The 23,896-nt window shown below is 36.7% G+C and overlaps 2 protein-coding genes across 2 annotated transcripts; both read right to left on the bottom strand.

Moving 5' to 3' along the window:
* On the bottom strand, positions 1–6,885 carry acot19 (acyl-CoA thioesterase 19). Its single transcript, XM_079860008.1, has 11 exons — positions 6,520–6,885; positions 6,328–6,427; positions 5,078–5,268; positions 3,874–4,043; positions 2,675–2,794; positions 2,485–2,567; positions 2,284–2,377; positions 2,098–2,178; positions 1,857–1,998; positions 603–734; positions 1–70 (listed from the first exon to the last, which is right to left on the bottom strand). Exons 1-10 carry the CDS (start codon positions 6,713–6,715, stop codon positions 610–612), a joined length of 1,302 nt encoding a protein of 433 aa, XP_079716134.1. The 5' UTR covers positions 6,716–6,885; the 3' UTR covers positions 1–70; positions 603–609.
* A 592-nt stretch (positions 6,886–7,477) lies between these two features.
* Positions 7,478–20,506, bottom strand: ubl7a (ubiquitin-like 7a (bone marrow stromal cell-derived)). Its single transcript, XM_079860016.1, has 10 exons — positions 20,092–20,506; positions 18,327–18,446; positions 18,052–18,134; positions 17,851–17,935; positions 17,711–17,768; positions 16,208–16,341; positions 16,040–16,089; positions 15,783–15,959; positions 14,606–14,716; positions 7,478–8,852 (listed from the first exon to the last, which is right to left on the bottom strand). Exons 1-10 carry the CDS (start codon positions 20,273–20,275, stop codon positions 8,715–8,717), a joined length of 1,140 nt encoding a protein of 379 aa, XP_079716142.1. The 5' UTR covers positions 20,276–20,506; the 3' UTR covers positions 7,478–8,714.
* Between the last annotated feature and the right edge of the window lie 3,390 nt (positions 20,507–23,896).

Consider the following 23,896-nt stretch of genomic DNA (forward strand, 5'->3'; position numbering starts at 1 on the left):
TGGTGAAGAAGCCCGCCGAGACGGCACACTTTCAGACTGGTGTAGAGGCTGGAAAGGAGCCTTGGCATCCCTGCATGAGTGAAACTCAGAGGCCAGTGTATTTCTGAACATGTCTTTAATTACTGCGATGCTCAATTACCACTCCATGATTAAGCTCAACTAACAAATAACTGAAACTGAAGAGTATGCTAGTTATTGGCATTTTTAATTGCACCATCATATAACTTGTTACATCTGTTGTAATGGATCTTTGATGAACTGAAATTGTCAAAAATGAGAAATTATTATTTATTTTTTTATACTTCAGTGCTCTTTGTAAATTATACTTACAAAGTTCTTCAATAAGTTGTCTAAATATAAAGATAAATTATTTTGTTGAATAAATTGTGCTTTAATTTTATGATTAGCAGCTTATTTTCCACATAAACCATTCCAAGGTTTATATATTAGCATAAGTAATTTAAAATAAAACTTATAATTTGTTATTTTAATTACTAGTAATTATTGAAATATCTCTATAATGTATATATATATATATATATATATATATATATATATATATATATATATATATATATATATACACACACACACACATACACAAGATGATTAGCATGGTGTAACTTCTCTGCTGCTGTCACAGAGATGCTCCTCTAGGAAAGCGAGTGTTTTCTGCCAGGACTCCTCCTGAGCTCGACTGTGAGGCGCCGTTTCTCCTCCCCAAAGAATCATCACTGCAATACACACCACAGTCACTTCAACATCCTCAAATACAACACACACACATCTATCTATCTATCTATCTATCTATCTATCTATCTATCTATCTATCTATATGTCTGTATGTCTGTCTATCTATCTATCTATATGTCTGTATGTCTGTCTATCTATCTGTCTATCTTTCTATCAGTCTGTCTGTCTATCTATCTATCTATCTATCTATATGTCTGTATGTCTGTCTATCTATCTGTCTATCTTTCTATCTATCTATCTATCTATCTATCTATATATATATATCTGTCTGTCTGTCTGTCTGTCTATCTATCTATCTATCTATCTCTATGTCTGTATGTTTGTCTATCTATCTGTCTATCTTTCTATCAGTCTGTCTGTCTGTCTATATATCTATTTATGTCTGTCTGTCTGTCTGTCTGTCTATCTATCTATCTATCTATCTATCTCTATGTCTGTATGTTTGTCTGTCTATCTATCTGTCTATCTTTTTATCATTCTGTCTGTCTATCTGTCCATCTTTCTATCAGTCTGTCTGTCTGTCTGTCTGTCTGTCATCTGTCCATCTATCTATATATCTCTATGTCTGTCTGACTGTCTATCTATCTATCTATCCGTCTATCTCTCTATCAGTCTGTCTGCCTGTCTATCTATCTATATCTGTCTGTCTGTCTGTCTGTCTGTCTCTCTATCTCTATGTCTGTAAGTCTGTCTGTCTATCTATCTGTCTATCTTTCTATCATTCTGTCTGTCTGTCTGTCTATCTATCTTTATATCTATATGTCTGACTGTCAAACTATCTATCCGTCTCTCTCTCTATCTGTCTGTCTGTCTGTCTATTTGTCTATCTATATATCTTTCTATCTGTCTGTCTGTCTGTCTGTCTGTCTATCTATCTATCTATCTATCTATCTTTCTATCTTTCTGTCTGTCTGTCTGTCTGTCTGTATGTCTGTCTGTCTGTCTGTCTGTCTGTCTGTCTGTCTGTCTGTATGTCTGTCTGTCTGCAAAGTACTTTCAACACAGAAAATAATGATCTGACCCAGAATTGACCATAACACAAGGGCTAGATAGCTCAAACTCAGTGAACAACTAGCTGTTTTATTGATGTTTCAGACTTTAACCTTTGGTTTTTGCCTCCAGTAACTTGAAGTCACTGAATCGGGCGTGGGGGCTGTAGGGCGGTTCAATAAGATGACCCGTTCCAGGGTACGAGAGAACAGTTAGGAGATGAGCGTTCCCAGCCTTCTCCATCATCCTCTTCATCTGCGGAGGAGGCCATTAGATCTGAGCATCATGACTGACCTGAGATTAAATGAAAGTGCTAAAGACAAACATTTTAATGTACGAAACTTATCGACTCACATCCTCTGCAGATTCTGATGCTGGCCAGTTTTGATCATCCTCACCAGCGATCAATAAAACAGGACATTTGATTTTGCCCATCTGGTGAAAACAAAACCCACCGCATGAACTATAAACACATACTGCGTTATAGTAAAAAACTGCATTTTCTATACCATTTTCCCAGCAACTGAATCATTTTCATACCTCAACTTTCTTGGAAGGGTCAACTGGTATTGGCAACAACAGATCCCGCCAAATTATTCTCATCTTTTCATCATAGCGGATTTTTTCTACGTTCCTTGGCATTGACAGAATGACAATTGTTAACAGTTAATCATTAACATACAGTTGGTATAACGTAATGCATCCTAATCGTGCCTGTAATGGGAAAATTGTGTTTCTCACTGTTGCAGTGCTGCATAGACATCCGCCAAAGATCCTTTGAGCGGCATTATGTGACTCCCACTCACACAAATCACACACTTGGGCTGAGTTTGTGATTAAAGAACAGAAAGCAAATTAAACACATTGCATCACTGAATTTGCATCAAATCTCGAATGCATTGATGTAAATGAGAACTTAAGACGTATTCACCTCCATAATTTCTGAGTATGCCGTCAAACCCAGAGTTACAGGGACCCCAAATGACATCCCCATCACAGCTACTTTGTCAGGACAAACTTTAGGGTGTTTTTTTAGCAATGTAAAGGCAGTCTGAAAATGAAATACTTTCAAGGTGTATATTACAGTATATACCTTATTACCCTCCGTAATGCATTTGTTGTATGAATTGTATGAAATGCAAAATTAATCAACAAATTAGATGTAAAATTCATTTTAATCCATTGAAAAGTACAAATAGTGGAGCGGCTAAGTGCTTATGTTTGGCAGAATCGATTAGTTTATGATACAAGCGTGAAAATTGGCATGAGCAGTCTCCATGGGTCACTTGACAAGAAAATTGTCCGAGCCACTTGAAATTTCAAGATGGCGGCCATTTTTCAAGATGGCCGACACCTTAGTGGAGCAGTTAAGTGATATAGTGGTTTATTTGGTGATACAAGCATGAAAATTGGCATGAGCAGTCTCTGTGGGTCACTTGACAATAAGCCACCTACAGCTACTTGAAATTTCAAGATGGCGGCCATTTTTCAAGATGGCCACCACCTTAGTGGAGCAATTAGGCTTAAGAAATCATTTAGCTGGTGATACAAGCATGAAAATTGCCATGAGCCTAATTGCTCCACTAAGGTGGTGGCCATCTTGAAAAATACCCGCCATCTTGAAATTTCAAGTAGCTGTGGGTGGCTTATTGTCTAGTGACCATCAGAGACTGCTCATGCCAATTTTCATGTTTGTATCACCAAATAAACCACTATATCACTTAACTGCTCCACTAAGGTGTCGGCCATCTTGAAAAATGGCCGCCATCTTGAAATTTCAAGTAGCTGTGGGTGGCTTATTGTCTAGTGACCATCAGAGACTGCTCATGCCAATTTTCATGCTTGTATCACCAAATAAACCACTATATCACTTAACTGCTCCACTAAGGTGTCGGCCATCTTGAAAAATGAAAAATCTTGAAATTTCAAGTGGCTTGGACAATTTTCTTGTCAAGTGACCCATGGAGACTGCTCATGCCAATTTTCACACTTGTATCATAAACTGAACGATTATATCTCTTAGCCGCTCCACTAAAAGTACAGTCACTTTTGAACAATTTAATACAGCATTTTTGTATACACAAAAAGCACCATAAATATATATTTTATTTGTATTGTAGCGTACTGTACCTCAAAGTAGGTGTTGTCCATGTGCTGTAGTTTTCCTGCAGCATTCAGGAGCCCGATGTATTCCAGGGCCAGTGAGACATAGCCGTGGGAAGCCAGGAGCGCTGAATGATACTCAACACGACCCCCCTGCCCGCCCAAAAGGTCCAGCACAGCAGGAAAGGGTCCAGAACCTGCATTACAAACCCACATGCATATAAATGAAGTCCCTTAAGCCTCTATAAATGTAGACAGAATGTACAATGATGTACAAGGTTACAGGGTAGGTCGGTTTTAAAATAAGTGCATCTCTTGTGGCACAAGAAAAATACATATTTCATGTGCTGTTTCTGTATGATTTGGATCGAATCCTTCATAGCACTGAGGTGTATTTAAACATCACTTACAGTATATCCTGACCGTATGCTGTTGGTTTGTTAAAATTAATACGATTTAATACGGAAGATAAAATAACTAATAAATTATGATAATTATACACTATTGTTCAAAAGAATAAGTCTCTTTTGCTCACCAAGGTTTTGTTTGATCAAAAAATACAGTAAAAATAATATTGTGAAATATTATTACAATTTAAAATAACTGTTTTCTATTTGAATATATTTTAAAATTTAAATATTAAATATTTTAAAATCTATTCCTTTAATGCAAAGTTGAATTTTCAGCATCATTACTCCAGTGTCACATGATCCTTCAGAAATCATTCTAATATGCTGATTTGCTGCTCAAGAAACATTTCTGATTATTATCTTACTTCTTATTGTAATATTGTAATAGTCCTTATCATTATAGAAAAACAGCTGTTTATTATTTTTGTGGAAACAGTGATTAAAAGAAATGTCAGGATTCATTGATGAATAGAAACTTCTTTACTGTCACGTTTGATCAATTTAATGCTTCATTGCTAAATAAGTATTTATTTCTTTTTAAAGAAATTTACTGACCAAAACATTTAAATGGCGGTGTAAATAAATTTGATAAAATGAATAAATATATTAAATAATAAATTAACAATTTTGTGCATTTTTATATGTAGCCTAGCTTATTTTTGTTTTATATTATCATTTTTATTTTATTATTATTTTATATTGATAGTATTAAAATTAAAGATAAATAAAAATGTTTTCACAATTCAATTAGCCTATAATATATACTACTGAATGATAGACCAATATATGGGCAAAGACGACATCTAATCATTAATCCATACCTGGGGGAATGAAGAGTGTCCCCTTTATCCCGCGCTCTGCGACTTCAACCCTCTGGACATCAGGAGCCAAATACCAGCGTTCAGCAGAAGCTGATGCGAGGGGTGTGCGATGCTTGAAGCCCTTAGCAAGGTGTCCTTCATGCACAGAAAACACCACTTTAACTGGTGTCTGGACATTTTTCTTCTTAAATCTGTCAATTCAAATCAGGATACGCTAAATGAGCTTTTACGGCACATTTACACGGGCGAAATCCAGTCATTTCCATAGATATTCACGTGACTTGGAATTTTGTGGCTATGCAGTCTGTACATGAAACAGAAATGATTAGTTCACCTAAGTTGCGTCCCAAATGACGCACTATACACTATGCACTTTTGTACTTATGCACTATGTACTCATCCGTATAGTGTATAAATTGTTATTTTTTCATTCACTGTCGGAGTCTGAGTCGTTCGTTCCTTTGTCACGTGACGGCCATATTGGATACAGAAATTAGTTAATAATTCCCAAACCTCCTTACAATGCACATAGCATTGTATTTTATTTTTTTTACTCTTACAGTTACATGTGTTTCAAATTTCTTACAATTTATAGATTTGTGAATTTTTGTTATAATGATTCTATAGTGATAAACGAACGACTCGGACCCGAAGACTCTGGAGGGGAACTAATCGTTTCTGTTTCCGGTACAGACTGCATAGCTTCAGCCTATGGACATGTGACGTGACAAACCATCATACTCCACCCGCTTTGAGCGGGATTGGAACCAGGGTCTCTGGCGTGGGAGATGTGCGCACTAACAAGGACGCTTAAGACCTCAGTCACTAGCGTACCTCTTGAGGCCAGGTGAGTAAGGTTTACCTGCAAAGCTCTAACTGGCCTACGTCCGATACACACGGCTCACTTTCAAACCAAACATCTTTCTGTTGGTCAACATGGTGAACCTGTTGAAAAATCTGCGAAATGCCGCACATGAAATTCCAAAACACGTGGATTCCTATTTTAATGAATGGATTTCTCCAGAGAAAATTCAATAAATGTAAATTCAATTTATGACAAAATTCTCATTTTGTTTTTCCTCAGAAAAAAAAAAAAAAATAGCATACAGTTTTTGGAACGACATTTGGGGACTAAATAATGACAGAATTTTCATTTTATGGTGAACTGTCCCTTTAAATAATGAGTTCACTCATGCAATAAAAATGTGGTGCAGTTGTTTATCTCTTTATCTTTCTTTTTATTTACTTACAGGCGACCTGGTTTACTTTCAGGAACAGGTCTCATACTCCACAGCAGAGCCATGGCTTCAACTCCCTCAAATGTCCCACCAAGACTTTTATCTCTGGAAACTGTGGAATAATAATTCAGTGAATTAAATTTAAAAACGCGTCAAAAGACACAAACGTGTATTTGTATGTGAGTTTAAAATGAAGTACTGTACCCTTAACGGTCCCTGAAGAGTCACTGGTGTAGTGGCCGAACGCTTCCCAATCGTCTCCATCGTCTGAGTGAATCAGCGCGTGAAGAGTGATTTTGGAATCGGCAGGCAAGTGCTGAACTTCCACCTCAAATTTTTCATCAACCAAGCAAGTTGAAGGATGAACAGAAAGTAAAGGACTCGAATCTGTCTCGGCCATTTTATACCTTTAAAGTTGAAACTGGAATCGCTAAATATGTCTAAACACAAACTGTGACAAAGGCTTTTATAAGACGTTTAACCTGGTTATTGTCCTATAGGGTACCAGTTCACACAGACAACTCCATATATGGTTTGTTCTGAAGTTCTTCGATAAACATTAAGCCCATAAAAACGTAAACGGTTATTGAGACGGATGATAATGCCTTATATAGGCTAGATAGTTTGACCAAAGTGACAGGATATCTATCATAAAAGACTAATTTTAGATCACTGACCTAAGATGTACAATATAATCAGGTCTGTATAGAGAAAAAAAAAAGGGAAATTCATTTATAAGTTGTTCTAGTTTTGTCATGGGGAAATTGTTTACTGTTAGGCCTACCACCTAAAACAAATTAATTAAACTCAAATAATTGACAACACATTTGTTAGTTGAATATTGGCTAAGTTCTGTACTGTATTTACTGTAGATGTAATATTTATATAAATTGTATTAGCCTATTATGGTGATTTTTATGATTTATTGAGATTTTTCTTAGTATTCTCTGCAATTTGTGGTATAATTGGTTAGAAAAACACATTTTACTAGGAATAAAATAACAGGTGTAATCATGAAAAATGGATTGATTCTGTTCATTGAAACAGTTCAATGCAACTATCACTGCTTTTCTTTCAAATATAGAAAGTATGCTTTACTACAATATTCATAATTTGTACTTTAAAAATGTACTTATTTTTTATTGATATTTATTTTATTGTTGATTTGTGTGCTACTTTCCACTGATCTTTGTCTATCAGTCAGTAAACAGTTAAAATGTTGTCAAAAAGCTGTCACATTTACCGTCACAAAGTCTTGTCATTCTCGGAAGATATGACATTTTTATGGAAGTTAAAAAAAACATACTTAAGCAAATCTTAATTATGACATTAAAAGTCGAAATAAATACTAAGTCACAATTATGACAATTGTCAAAATTATGAAATTAAGTCGAAATTGACATACTAAGTCATAATTATGAGACTCATGTCAACATAATGAGATAAAAAAAATCTAAATGATTACTTTCTGTCATACAATTGTATGTCATATAATAGTATGTCATCATTTTAAAAAAAATTATCTCATAATTTTGACTTTTCATCTCATAAATTTCAACTTCTCATGTCATTATTATGATTTACAGAAGCATGATTTTTTTTAAATGATTTTTCTTATGTGGGAGAAATGGGCTTCCATAGATTTTAATTAAAAATTACAATTTTCAAAAAAATATTCACAATAAGATCATTAAGATGCATTTAGAAAATAGATACCGACTTTCATCCTTACAGACAACTACAGTGAAACCAATTTTATGGTATTCATGGAACATTTTAATAAATGACAAAACAAAACATAACAAGGATTGTCTGAACAGGCAAATGGTAGCTTTTAGTTATCAATATTTGCCAGGATAATAGAACGAACACATATAAACAGTTAACACAGCAGGAATGTACAAATGTGATCAATTGTAGCGTAGGCCCTCAACTTTTTTTCTTGAGACTTTTTTTTCCCCATTCTGATGTTTTTCTCGCAATTGAAAGTTTATATCTCGCAATTTTGAGTTTTTTTCTCCGAATTGTGAGATATAAACTCACAATTGCGACGAGAAAAGTCAGAATTGTAAGATAAAAATTCACAACTGCGAGAGAAAAAAAGTCTGAATTATATCTATTTTCTATTTTTATAAATGTTCAATTCGAATTATCGATTCTTGTTTAAATTTTTTCGTGGCGGAAACCAGCTTCCACAAATACAGTAACTAGGCTACTCTTAAAAACAGCTAATAGCACCACATTCAATGTACATATTGACAAATACAACTTAAATATAAGTTAAAGATAAATCACACTATCAAATAGGTAGTTAAAATATTGAATATGTAGTGGTAAATCTGCCTTGGAATGCAGGGAGCCTTGGTTGTGACATAATAATGTTTCTTCAGTGAACTGACTCATGGTGCACCTCCAGCGAATATGAGCTCCAGGGCCGCTTGGATGTCTCCGCCCGTGGCCTGCAGGGCTCTCAGGATGAGCTCCTCATCACGGATGCCCATGTCCCGCAGCTGCTGGAGCTGCGACTGCCACTGATTCTACACACAGTATGAAAGAGAGTCACTCCAGAATCAGCAACATCACTTTGTGTGTTGTTCACACTTGTTGTTTGGTTCACTTGTTTGTTTGTTTTTTATCCAGACCAAAACAGAAAATGATACATGATTCAGTCCTGGTTCGCTCAGCATTCACACTGTGATTTTTAAGACTTCGTAAAGTCTTACAAAGTAAGATATCTTTATCTTTGTAAAGATACAAAACAAAAAAATGGCTTTTATGATGTTTTTTTTTACTTGCCAAACATCCAAAACAATGCTGAATGCTGCGATAAATGCTCGTTGTATGTGCGTTCAAATGAACCGCACTAACAGAGCAATCGCACCAGAGATCATTTTAATCAAACCAAACCTGAACAAATCTAAATCTTTCAAAAAGATTCAATCATATTGTGTTCGGACCTTAATGCATAGAAGATGTGTGCAAAACAAGCTGTGCTGGCAGTCTTTGGAAGCAGTTTTGGGGGTAACAATAGTAATCAGATTACTTTTTTCAAGTAACTAGTAAAGTAATGCATTCATTTTAAATGTACAACAAAATATCAGAGTTACTTTTTTGAATAAGTAACAAAAGTTACTTTGTATTCTCATGTATTGACTGACATCCCTTCTGTCCCCATGTTGAGAGAAATCAACGATTTCATTGCAGAGGCGTTGTGTGTGAACTTGATGTTATTGTAGTTTTAGACTAAATGTGAGCAGGCATTTACTCATCTCACTTGCACAAAAACAGATTCAGGCTTCCTCAAATTTGATAAAAAACAGAAAAATGCAAACTAAGAATATTACACAAACCTGCAATGAATAAAAATGCTAAATAACGCAAATACACTTTATATATGTAATCTCATGTTATTAACCAATATGTCTTTGCTGCTGACCTTTGATGATCAATTTCAACCATACGAAAAGGCAAAAATGACTTTAGTTAAACATCATATTTGTGTTTCATTTTGTTGTTTTTATTGCTGAAGAGGCTGTGTTCGAAACAGCATACTTCCAGACACCCCAACCTGCCAAAAGTTATTTCAGGGAGGTATCCCGAAGTACAGAGAATTACCGAGATTCGGGGACTAATGTTGCGTCCGCCTATATAAGCCTATTTACCTACTATATAGTAGGAGAAAACAGTACGTGAAAAGAGTAGTATGTCCGAAACCTCAGTATTCATACAGTAGGCAAGAAATCCCCAGATGGCCCAGATTCTGAAGCACTCATCGATGGATACTTTTCTATCCCAGCCTTCCCAGGAGGCCACGGGAGAGGATACATCATAATCGAACATCGCAGAGATCAGCGAAGCGGGTGTTTTCAAATGTGAGTAAACACGGTGCCTTGAGTTAAAATAGCATTTGTTGAACTACTGTAGAGTAAACCGTTGAATTGTTGAAGGTGTAAAGATGCTAGATAGTATAGTTGTGATTTTGCTGTAAAAACACATTTTATTGTGTATAGCTAACAGGGGAGCTCCAGTAAGAACACGTACATCTCCAAAGTGGATTTACATAAACCATATACGTCTTAAAGACACTTACTAAATGTCTATTTAACATTTTACAGGAAAGGCAGGCAGACTGGAGTGAGCACTGAGGATGAAGAGCCACAGCAGAATCCTGGAAATGGTATAAGACCCTCCATCACTCCACCTGCCCTTATTGCCTCATCTGGCCCGGATGTTGCTGTGGTCTCTTCATCCTCAGTGAGCCCACATCCAGCGAGAGCATCTAGAAAAAGACCAAAAGACATTGAGGATGTGATCAGAGGGGTGGAGGAGAGGGAAGCGGGAAGAGAAGGAGAGAAATGGAGGAGAAGGAGACACAGAGAACGAGAGAGAGGAGAGACGAGAACGTGAAGCCAGAGGAAGAGAAGACAGATGGCACCAGGAAGCAAGTGAGAGAGAGGAAAGGAGAGAGAGGGAGACAAAGGAAAGGGAGGAAAGATTCCTGCGTCTTCTTGAAATCATTGCAAAAAAAAAAAAAATTAATAAATTATGAGACAAAAAGAATTTTCTCCTTAAAACTGCAGTGAACCAAACACTGTCTCAAAATCGCTGGTGTTTCTGATGTCACAAACTACTTTGTAACCAATCAGGTCAACGTGTGATCATCAGCGAGTGGATCTCTGAGCTGGTGTGAGTGAGTGGAGGCAGGGCTAATTTGCATGTTTATAGAACCGCGTATACTAAATGAGTCAAGGGTGTAGAGTTACATTCAAGCTATTTTAAGGCATGAAGAAATTTTTTTCAAGGAAAAAACATTTAAATATGTCATTTTGGTGATCAATGGTGAGTTTTAAAGGATAAAATTATTGACTACAGGGGGACTTTAAGTTGTTGCGCTTGTGATAACGTTGTAGGTCACATGATAACGTCAACATGGCAGATGATGTCCGGATTGCATTCATACTTCACGCTTTCAGGCTATATAGTACCGTCTCGGTAACATATGGTAACCTACGTTCCATGAAAGAGGGAACGAAGACATTCGTCAGAAGGATCCTACAGAAATGGGATATTCGCAGAGAGACCAATCTACTTAGAGAGAAACTAAACGAGCAAATGCACATTGGCATGCAATAATTGCGCCAGCTAATGAGCAGCAGGTGCAACGCATCTTTGGTTTTCGCTAAGGAGCCGAGCCAGGGACCCAGTCGTCTGCAGCGATGGTACAACAACATGGCGACGGCACGAACGTCTCCGTTCCCTCTTTCAGGGAACATAGGTTACCATACGTAACCGAGATGTTCCCTTTCATGTCGGTCACTCCAACGTTCATCGGCCTCACAAGCCTCACTTCTTTCCCTTTATTAGGGGCAGAAGCTTATGCGGGGCAGAGTCCAGGGGCAGGGGCAGTGTCGGGCCAGGGGCAGAGTCCTGGCCACTTATGTTCCGCAAGACCCACTCAGTGAGAACATTGGATAACACTGGGAAAACGTGCCCTTCCTAGGGGAAGGAGAACGCTGCGGAGCCACAACCTGCCCGGAGGGAGGTAACATGTGGAAAATACACATATGGACTAGCCAAGCAGGGGAGTGCAACATATGGAAGTCTCTGGGGTGGTTCCAGCCTAATCCTAGGGGGGGGGGAGTGTACCGGCAGAGCGAGACGGCAGAGCGGGCTCTTCCAAGGGAAAGACACTGGCTAGCCAACAGAACAAATTCAAGCAGTTCAACACCGACTGGACACGCTCCTCAGTGAGGCGTGCTGTCTGGTTGACCGAGTCCAGCTCCATACCGAGATAAGAGATCCTCTGCGCAGGGGAGAGTATGCTCTTGTCCCAGTTGACCCGAAGCCCCAACAGGTTGAGATGACAGAGCACCATGTCCCTGTGTTTGCACAACTGCTCTCGCGAGTGGACCAGAGTGAGCCAGTCGTCGAGATAGTTGAGGATGCGAACCCCGCGTTCCCTGAGTGGAACAATGGCTGCCTTAAAGACGCGAGGTGACAGGGCCAGCCCAAAGGGTAGGACTTTGTACTGATACGCCCCACCCGCGAAAGCAAAGCGCAGAAAGTGCCTGTGTCGAGGAAGACTCGAGACGTGAAAGTATGCGTCCTTCAGGTCGATCGCTGCAAACCAATCTTGGGGACGGATGCATTCGAAAATGCGTTTCTGTGTGAGCATTTTGAATGGGAGCTTGTGCAGGGCCCTATTCAAAACTTGCAGGTCCAAGATTGGCCATAACCCACTGCCTTTCTTGGATACAATTAAGTAGGGGCTGTAGAACCCTGCCTTCATATCAGCTGGAGGGACCGGCTCGATCGCGTCCTTCGCCAGTAGGACTTCGATCTCTGCCCGTATGACAGGAGCACCGGTGGCCAGCTCTGTGGTGAACCGGATGCCCCTGAACTTGGGAAGGTGCCGGGCGAACTGAATCGCATAGCCGAGTCTGATGGTGCGGATGAACCAGCAGGATGGTCTGCGGAGCGCTAGCCAGGCTCCAAGAGACCGTACCAGCTGGACCAACGGAACCACAGACATACCCGCATCTGTAAGCCCGTCTACATCAGCCCAATGGCGGTTTCCGATAGAACGTGTGAAGGCCTCTGCACATTACTGTCTTTCCGCGTGGCAAAGTAATTTAATTCCATTTAAGCTTTTATCTGACTCCATTTTATCACGACCTCGAATTTAGGTTAGATTGCCCAATTGGTTATTGGTTAATTATATAACAGTTTAGCAATACATTTGATTATTCTATTTAACTCTTTACTTTATATGTTACTCGTTCATTAGGAATCTATGTCGCTCAGAGAGTCTCGCACAGGCAGTTCTTTTACATGGATCTCATGATCACAAACTCACCAGTCTGATAGAGAACCAGAGGTTATGGCTAAAGCAATTCAACAATGCCGCATACACGCTTGCTATTGTTAAAAAGTACCCATGTAGCCCCCTAGAGTCGCCCATATAACAACTTAGTTAAAGCCCAAACAATAACCAGAGGTTATGGCTAGTACATTAAGATAATGCCGCTTCAACGCTTGCTATTACCTTAATAGTATTTTTATCTAGCCCCCTATTTACGACTACATAACAGCTTAGTTAAAATCACGCAGTTAGTCAGGAATCTAGAATCCCACTAGATGTGCCTCACGCTCCATCTAAACTGGGATCTAGTATGTTCTTAACCCTGGACTCAGATTTGCAGAAATATAAGACTTCACTTAATCTACTTGAGTATTTTAGTAATCTACTTAATCTACTTGAGTAATCTACAGAGTAATTCAGAATAAAATCAAATGCAACAATTTATTATGTCAGGTAAATGTATCATGCCAATTTCACAATCAGTTCAAAGATAATCAATACAATAACATCAAATGCTCAGAGATAAAGAGTAAAAGATGTAGGTTAAACCCGACATTTTGAAAAATACATAATGCTGAAGTCTTTGAGATCCTTCAACATTATGGGCTGATCTGAGTTCCAGAATCGCCCTGAGCCTCGTTGCATTTCTTTATATAGACACTTCTTTCACATGAAAACATTTGCTAACAATGGGAATTTGCATTCAGAGTTTACACCTTTTGGGAGCAGAATGCCATTTGCCTGGAAGACTCACCCTCCTCTGTGTGCTTAAGTTATCTCTAAACTCTAAGGAACTTTATTACCTTTTGGTTTACTTCTTTGGGAATGAGACATTTGTGAGACATTTGTTTAATGACCACAGAGAGTCCGCATTTTTAATGACCGCACAGATTGGTCTCTCTGCGAAGATCTCATTTCTTCATGAAAGGGAACTATTCTTTTAGCGCTCGTTAAGATCTTATTGAAATTAAGTACCTAATCAGTGAGTATACGCTTTCGAATGCAGCCAGAGTGTTGAACTTTCTTCTCGTGCATCCTATTCTTCTGCATTTCAGAATGGCAGCACAGCAGAAGGTTTGTTTGAGCAGCGCCCTCTACTGTTCAGGTGTGAATTTGCTTTTCCTTCAGCCTGAGGCTTATTCAGTTCACTTTTGGTGTGAAAGGGCCTTAACATTTGCCAAAGATTGAACTTTTGTAAAACAAGCAGGCCCAGACCAGGTAAGAAAAAATAACGCAACAGTAACATAGCGCATTACTTTCCATAAAACGCAATTAGTTACTTTTTTAGGGAGTAACACCATATTGTAGTGCATTACTTTTAAAAGTAACTTCCCCCAACTCTGTTTGAACATCTCTATTTTAGATGTTTGAAGTGCTGTAATAATGATGCTGGTCTAAATTGGCACTGGATCTCTGGTGGTTACTCACATGTAAGCTGGACATGCTGGAGACCTGCAGGGCCTGCTGCAGTGCCTGGTTAAACAGGTCGTTTGTTATAGGAGTGCCTGCAGGAATAGGGGACACTCCTGAAGAGGGACCCTGTCACAGACAAAGATATGTTTGTTCTTTTATTAATGTGTGCAAATCTCAAACATATGGAAACATGTTTAAAATAAAATTAATTAATTAAAAATTAAAAAGGTAATTGCGACTTTATATCTCACAATTCTGTCTTTTTCCACTTGCAATTCGGACTTGCTATTATAAATTTCTACCCCACATTTCTGATGCAATTGTGAGTTATAAAGTCTGAATTGCAAGGTATAAACTCACAAGTACTCAAAACCTTTTTATTTTTTCTTATTCTGTGGCAGAAATAAGCTTTTATACAAACAAAACACAAACACAACAAACTTCAATTAAAATTCCAACAATTATCCATTAGTTTATATATTATTTATATATATATATATATATATATATATATATATAAATATTTCATTTCTATACCACTTTGTCTAAATAAATTAAAAATAAAACTTCTAAAAAACTACAAGAGAATTTGTGCATCACAAAAATAAAACAGTAAAAAAATATATATTTAGTTTTTGATCTGCTAAAGATTACATTTAACATTGTTATTAAATGAAATTTTTTAAGATTAACAGAAAATAATTTTATTCAGAAAGGATGTAACAGTATGTAACAGTAAATAAATTTATATTATTTTACAAAAAGAATATTACAAAAGATTTCTAGTACAAATAAAAGCTGTTCTTATAATATGAAGCAGCATATTATTGTTTTCAACAATGATAATAATAGTAAATGTTTATTGAGCAGCAAATCATCATATTAGAATGATTTCTGAAGGATCATGTGACACTGGAGACTGAAGTAATGATGCTGAAAATTCAGCTTTGTCATCACAGGAATAAATTACATTTTAAAACACATTCAAATAGAAAACAGTTATTTTAAATTGTAATAATATTTACAATACTGTATTTTTCGATCAAACAAAAGCAGCCTTGGTGAGCAGAAGAGACTTCTTTCAAAAACATAAAAAAATCTTACTAACCTCAAATGTTTACTTATATATCCTTATGTATATATATTAATAAACCCTATAATGGTATGTATAGTCTATTGAAGTGCACTGTACCTGGTTTCCAGTAGTTGGTGTAACAGCACTGCTCTCGGGGGTGCTGGCGAGGGCTAAAGCTGTGGCCAGCTCACTTTGAGTGATTGGTCTGGGGCCGACAGCTCCATTGTAACCGAGAGTAGCTGGCCTCATGCCGGCAAAACCACTCGCAAGAGTGGACAGCCCACCACGATTCACCTACAGATGATAAAGCAGGCTTAGGATCCAATATCGCAAATGCACATACTCTTAATGAAGAACAGTAAATCATAACAAACCGACTGGAAATCTTCCTCATCATCAGACATGCCTTCAAAGAGGAAACCTCCTGTAGATTAAAAAAAAGGTCCAAGCATTAAATCTGCTTTGGATCGCCAAAATGACCTGTCACATTATGTTAATGGTGGGCAATTTTTCACTTAAATTGTGTTTAAATGGACACCCACCTGGCATGTCACTGTAAGAGCTAGAAGACACATTTCTGGAGGAGCTGGCGCTCTGCTGGGGCGGCACGCTGCCAGCCACCGAGTGCAACACCAGGATGATGGCATTTACCAGTGCCGGGTGGGAATTGGCCAAACTGGTGAGACAGTTAAGATGGTGGTATAACTTTCTTTAACCCAAAGTGCAGCATATGATTCAAATGTCACATTTTGAGGCGGTTAAACCACATGTTCAACATTAAGTCAACACAATTTACACATTTACAAACCCATAAGCCAAAAAGGAAAGATTCAATATTATAAAGACATTTTGATGAAATATTATAAAGACAATCACTGCCAGTCAAAAAAGTTTACAAACTTACCTGCTTATGCTTAAATGCTTGAAATCTGTTTTATATACAAATATAAATTCCACCTAAATTAATTTATTTTTTAAAATGACAGTTTTATAATAATAATATTATATATTTCAAGTTAATTATTATTATTATATTATCAACTAATTAATAACATTATTGATGTATTATTGTTATTATTACTTAAGATTGATTAGTTAATTAATAATAACGTTATCGATTTATTATTGTTGTTGTTTTTATTATTATTATTATTTACAATATAATAAATTGCATATAACAGTATTGATTTATTATTATTATTAATACGGTGGATGCTGCTGCTTATAATAATAATTATTATATTAATATTGTTTTATAATAATAATTATTATTATTTATATAATAATAACATGATTAATGATGATATTATTGATTGATTATTATATTATTATATGAATAACATTGTCGATTTATATTATTATTATTAAGAGTAATAACAATTGTTGTATTAATAGTGATTAGTTAATTAATAAAAACAATTTTTAATATTAATTATATTATTATTATTAAAAATATAATAATAATTACAATTAATATTATTAATTCTTATAAATACTATAATAATAAATATTATTAATTATAATATTTATTACTATAAATATAATTAATAGTAAAAGTATAATAAAGCATAATTTATATAATTATAATAAATGTGATTAAATAAATAATAAATATTATTATTAATAATTATTGTTATTACCATTATTGATATTTTTATTGATTATTGATAGATTATTATTGATAGATCATTATTGATAGATTATTATTAACAATAATAACATATACAAGTATTTATTTATTATTATTGTATTATTATCAATACTACTACTACTACTACTAACAATAATAAATAATAATAATAACAATAATTATTATATTTATGCTGAATAGTTAATAATAACATAATTGATTTATTATTATTTGTGTTGTTGTTTTATTATTATCACCATCGTCATTATTATTAATTACATTTAATATTGGTTTACTTTTTTCTTATTATTAATATTAATACTAATAATCATTTATTAGTATTTTTATGGATGAGTTGGGGCAGTTCGTAAAGAAAAGCAGCGATTTCATTTTTACTGTAATGAGGCTCACTCACGTGTCAAGCATGCTTGGGTCAGTGAACTGTATGAAGAGGTCTTTGTCTTGAAGAACCCCTGAAAATGTAGTCAATAAACAGAAGTACTGTAAGTCTTCAACGCACCTCACATCACAAATCATTTCTGCTTCTGAACGTACCAAGAGCCACAGGATCGCTGCTCAGCCCAGGAGTTGCCACGATGATCTGGTCGAGGGATTCCTTGTTGTTTAGCATCTTAAACACCTGGAATGGGTGAAGAAGAACTGCGTGAAAAAGTACCCAAGCATCCAGAACCATCAACACACACTCATAGCCATTGCTAAATCGGTATGCCACTCACTACCGTCTATTCAACCTACCGAATCTCTGTATGCAGTGCTGGTGTGAAGAGCTGCTTGCAAGACCCGAAATTCCCTCGCAGCTGCAGCCTTGTCCACTGGCTCTATAGAAGAACATAGAGGAATAAATATTGGACCATGTTTATGGAACTTTTATGTTGCTTTTTGTCTTTTTTGGAGCTTGACAGTTTTTGTCTTTACATATTTTTCACTTGTATGGAAAAGAACAGCGTGAACATTCTGCCTGACGTCTCCTTTTGTGTTCAACAGAAGAACAAATAACTGCATCGACTCACCGGGATGGATCACAGGTTCTGGCCATGACCTTCTCAGGATGTGCACAGTGGATCCAGACTGAATCCCATAGGACTCCAGGGTCAAGTCATCCTTTAGCTTTCTACCACAGTACACTAATTCTGTCATTGGAGATAATGGGAAAACTGTTTGCAATCTTGTCAAGTTTCATCAACAAGGGTTCATGGCCGGTAACATTTTTATGAACTCTAACAATGCATGAACGTGAACAAACGTGAATGGACAGCTGACAGGCCAGCGCTTCAATGTCACGAAAGTTTAAGCCTTGACAAGAAGACTCAAAATAGAGCTCATTTCGTTACTTGCACGCTGTGTGGAAGGTTTCGTGTGCGAACACATCCGAACCCCATGCACAGAAAGTCACGTTTTCTGACAGCACGAGAATACTAAACTGAGGAGCTCTCTTTCACGTCTTCTTGCACTTGAGCAGACGAATTCACACAAAATTATGTAAAAAAAATAGCAAGTATCCTAGTAAACATAGTTGGTTATGTCTTAAGTGAACATAAACAGTTGAGAAAGTGCACGCATGTGTAACATTATCAGTATATTAGATTGTGCATTCGCTCTTAAAGTGACAGTAGCCTAATATTTCTGCTGCGGTCTGTTTTTAATGTTAATCAAACAACAAAGGATAAAGAAAAAAATCACTCACTGCTCTTGGTTGAATAAACTTTTGTAACTTTAATAAGGATTAATTAATAAGGATGTTTAATTTATACAGTGAAGACTATGCAGTGTTATTTTACATTTGATTACTTTAGTAAATCTCTGTAGTAAATTTTCTGAAGTCACCGGGCATTGGCCGGTGTGGTTGTATTGTATTGTATATTACAGAAGCTTTTTAAACTAATGACAAATTTCCACTCTGTTATGGACAAATACATGTAATTCTCTAATAGACTTTGAATTCAAACCTAAGATAATCTTTCCCTTATTATATGTTATGATGTTATATATGTTATTGGTAATATGTGTAATTTCACATATTTTGACTTAAATAGTGCTTGTGATTTCTCTGCATACTGTTAAACCGTAAAATTGCATCCTACTAGCAAGAGTTTTTATAAAAAAAAACTATAAAGTAGCCATTCTTAATAGTCATTACATATAAGCAACAACAAAAAAAAAAGCTATTATTTACTATTAACAATTGGGATCATGAATAGGTGACTGGAATAGATACTGGTGACTATTAAGATAGTTACTACTAGTGACTAGGAAAAAAATTGGGAACTAGATCAGTTACCTGCAAAATTGGAATTGGTACAACAGTTGGAATATTAACTATTAACTTTAGAATAGTTTGTATCTGAACCACATTATTCCAAAGAATTCACTAGCATTTTTAGTCAGCATATTGGCATAGAATAATTACTAGTAATTATTATAGTAACTAACGGCAAAGCAATATCTGATCAATAGTTATTGAAATTGATTCACTATGAATTAATATAAATAAAAAATCCAATATAATATAAAATAAGCATTAGCCTATTTAGTCTACAGGAATACATGCTTGCAACGGGCTGACAGCTCAAAATGAAACCCTTATAGTAATAACTTTTAATGGTTTTAATTTGACTTCGAGGTCCACATCAATTTATAACATTATGGGCTCTATTCTTTTTTACTAGTTTATTAAACATGTACTCATTTGAAATGTAACAGTCTTAATACTGCCATACTGTGCCACCCAATATTATGAATGAGTGAGTCTTATGCGTGTATTATATGTTATGTTACCTATGAGCTCAGGATCTGGTATGGCATCTGGGATCTGTGCTGACACCAACTGCTTGAGAGTGGAGACCCGATACCCGCCGGGAGGAACATCTCCAGGTTCAGTCTCTGGAAACTGCAGCACCGACTTGGGAAGAGATGGTTGATCCACCAGCTTCAAACACAGACGCCACTCTGATGACGCCATTGATCTAATACACGTCTACACGTATTACAGCTGCACGCAGCTGAAGTGCTTTCTTATTTGGCACAGAATCGAATAATATATCTATCACTCTTATAAACGCAATCTGTCTTTTGTATTGAAATAAATAGTATCATCAGCGATTGTTTTCATCCGTGCAACATGACGTCATGCAGGAAAGATCGTGGTTCTGGGAATCGTAGTTTTCCTGGTGTGTTCACAGACTGTAGGACTATCTTATGAACAGAGGGGGCAGTGTACTTCTGAATCACAGCAGGACAAGTAAAAAAAAAACAGCAAAGTGTATTTCTCAGAGAGCCCACGAGATATATATATATATATATATATATATATATATATATATATATATATATATATATATATATATATATATATGTATATGTATATGTATATATATGTATATATGTATATATACATGTATATATATGTATATATATATATATATATATATGTACATATGTGTGTGTGTGTGTATATATATATATATATATATATATATATATATATATATATATATATATATATATATATATACATTTATTTTATTTCACCTATTTGGCAAGGCAACATTTCTCATTTACATTTAGTTTAGCTAGATGTAGTAAAATAACTAAATATGTTTTTCAAAAGTAATTTAAATAAATAAACTGAAATGAAAAATACAAACTATATAGACATGTAAAAATAATGAAAATGACAAAAATACACAACAAAATTACTAAAACGTTAAGTAAAATAAAATGAAAAATAAAAAAGAATTCCATTTAAAATAGTAATAAAACAACAATAATAGTATATCAATGATATAATAACACTGCCCACAACCAGGCTTATTGAAAATAGTAATAAAAAAATAATACTTTCAGTGAAATAATGTTTAAAGCCACTTACTTGTAAATACTAATATCAAATATTATTTTTAAGAATATTATTTTTCCCCATTTTTTGCTGTTGTTGTTTATTTTCTGATTTACTTATGCGTGATATGATATGAAAGTTGCATGATTACATCATGTTGACTTTAAAGTGCACAAGCAGTTTAAAAAAAATAACATTTAGGCTAGCTGGTCTTTGCACAAACCAGCTTGCCAAAGACGATATACAGGGTACAAATTTAAAGTTAGCGGTTAGCATTTCATTTCCCCTTAATGGCATTTAGGTAAGTACTGTGATTTAAATTCTGCCATTTTCACTCATTATTACATCTTTAGCATGGGTGTAGTTACGGCATATACCACTAGGGGCAAACTAGACCATGCTAACTAGCTAACTAACTAATCCTTGCTAAATTGAGATAATCTAATAATGATAAATGAGCAATTTGGATCACTTAGACATGATATATAACAACTTTCCATCCAAATGATTGGCCTTTCAAAGAGAGTATAGCAATCTTGAATCTATGGTTGTTTGCTTTATATTCACTCAGTCCTGTCCACTATGACATGAACTGTTTTGTTTGGATCAGTTCTTTTCATTCCAAGCCCTCATATCCATCAGTTTTCAGTGCTAGTCAGGGTTTTAGTGAGGAAGGACTGTATTTGTGCTGTCACGCAGTTATTCGCTATGACAGATGGTCTCTTGGCTGGATACGCTTCTCAGAGAGCGCCAGTCTTCGCTGAGCTCTTCCACTCAGTGTTGCACGCCTGACAGCGCCTGAGGGAATCAGGACACACCAGTTATGACAGGGATAGAGGAAGAGTCCAGACATTTCACACCCTGCAAAGAGACGCCCCGTTCAGCCAGACCCAGTGGAACATGGCTCAGCTACAAAGGGTACATTGGGCTTGTTTAAAGATCAAGACAAGTCTGAAAGTCTGTGCGGTGTAGATTAGAGTAACAGTGTCCAAACTACCACCATGACCGCTCAGACTTTGGTCATTTTGAAGTGGAAATTAGATGTCCCTTTTGTAGCAGGAGAGAGAAATCTTTTACATTTTTGCTAAAAACTCACAGGCTAATGGCTACATGTCCTCCGGTGTGGCTATACTCTATTTCAGCTCTTTAAAAAATAATTATGTTGGACAAAAAGGAAGAACTCAGGAGGAACTTCCGCATTCTTTTTGAAGCTTGAAAGCTTCAGTTGTCATTCATTATAATTGCAGACCTGTTGTGTTTTAAAAGAAAAGAAGGCATACAGGTCAGTTAGAAATGGCAGAATTTCTTTTTTGGGTTGCTTTGAAGTATAGCCCTTTTCTCAGTCACAGTACTGTAGAGAAACATGAGAGTATGTGTATCGTGCAGCGTGTTTGTGATTTGATGGTTGATGGAGTCTCTTCCAGTAAGGTCACTTTATATTCACATCACACAGTACATCTTGATTAATGGAGAGGCTGAGGAATGGATTCTTTAATTTGATTAATTAGGCTCAAGACCTTGTCTGCAGAGTTCTGATGAGAATTGAATATAAGCATTCTGAAGGGGCTGGAAACCAGCATTAAGGGGCCATTATATATGGAATAAATGAACATTATGTGTCAATCAGGAAATTCAATGAATGAAGGAGAGGCTAATGGGTTTGATTACATGCAACCCCATTAAAACTTTTGTCCCAGTTTAGCCCCATGTGCATGAAGAGATTAGTGACTGGGACACAACTAATGGAGTATCATTATCCTGATAAAACAAGCTTAATATCATGTGGTGCCAGTGATGCCACAATTATCATCATTAACACTGGGGGCGGGGGACCGACGCTTGTGCTGCCAGAGAGCAGGTGAAGAGGAGGAGAGTTCTCCTCCTCTTGAGAGTGAAGGTGTTTGTTTTCTATTTCTCGATTCGCTATAAGAGCGTCCACATTGCCCGGAACTGAACTCTTGCAAGGGGGCAAGAACAAGACTTCTTGGGAGGTGGTCCGACCATGGCAGGACTCTTGCTTCCCTTCTTCACACCTGAAGCATCAGGAATGCTTCAATTGTAATTTAGGGTCCCCAGGTTAATTTTTTTAGACGGGGACCCTGGTGCTTACGGGAAAGGGTAGCTTTGGCACTACAGGGGTGCTGTCGGACCTCAGGCTCTGCTCTGCCAGACAGGCTTGACAGGCTGCTTTGTTGACAGGGACCTCTAGCGGCTCAAAGCAGCGGAACCAAATCGTTTAGACAAGTTTCAAAACTGGTGCATAGTGTGCGATCACTTCTGGGCTGCCACAGAGTGTTTGGCGTAGCCGTCCACCAAGGAGCCAAACAGGCCCGTGGGAGAAACTGTTTTGTCCATGTCCTAGATCTCTGTTAAATTTAACCATAAGTGGCTCTCGAGAACCACCAAACTGGCCATCGCACAGGCGATCGCCTGGGCTGTTGTCTTAGTAGCACACAGGGCAAGGTCACTTGCACTGAGCAGCTCCCTGAAAGCAGCAGGGTCTGGGCCAGACTCATCCATAGTGTGGAGGCTTGAAACACTTGAAGGATTGTCATTGAGTGGAGAGCGGATCTTGCTTGACCAGCCACGGAGTAGGCTCTGGCTGCTAAGGCCCTGTACGGGTTAGAGGGGTGAACAACCTTGGGTGGGCTGAGATGCACTGTGGTGGCCTCCTCCAGGGGGGAAGCTCCCCTTAGCCTTGGTCAGTTCATCATGAACTTCGGGAAAGAACAGAACAGTTCTCTG

The sequence above is a fragment of the Squalius cephalus genome (assembly GCF_949319135.1).
Source record: "Squalius cephalus genome assembly, chromosome: 23".
NCBI classification, from domain to species: Eukaryota; Metazoa; Chordata; class Actinopteri; order Cypriniformes; family Leuciscidae; genus Squalius; species Squalius cephalus.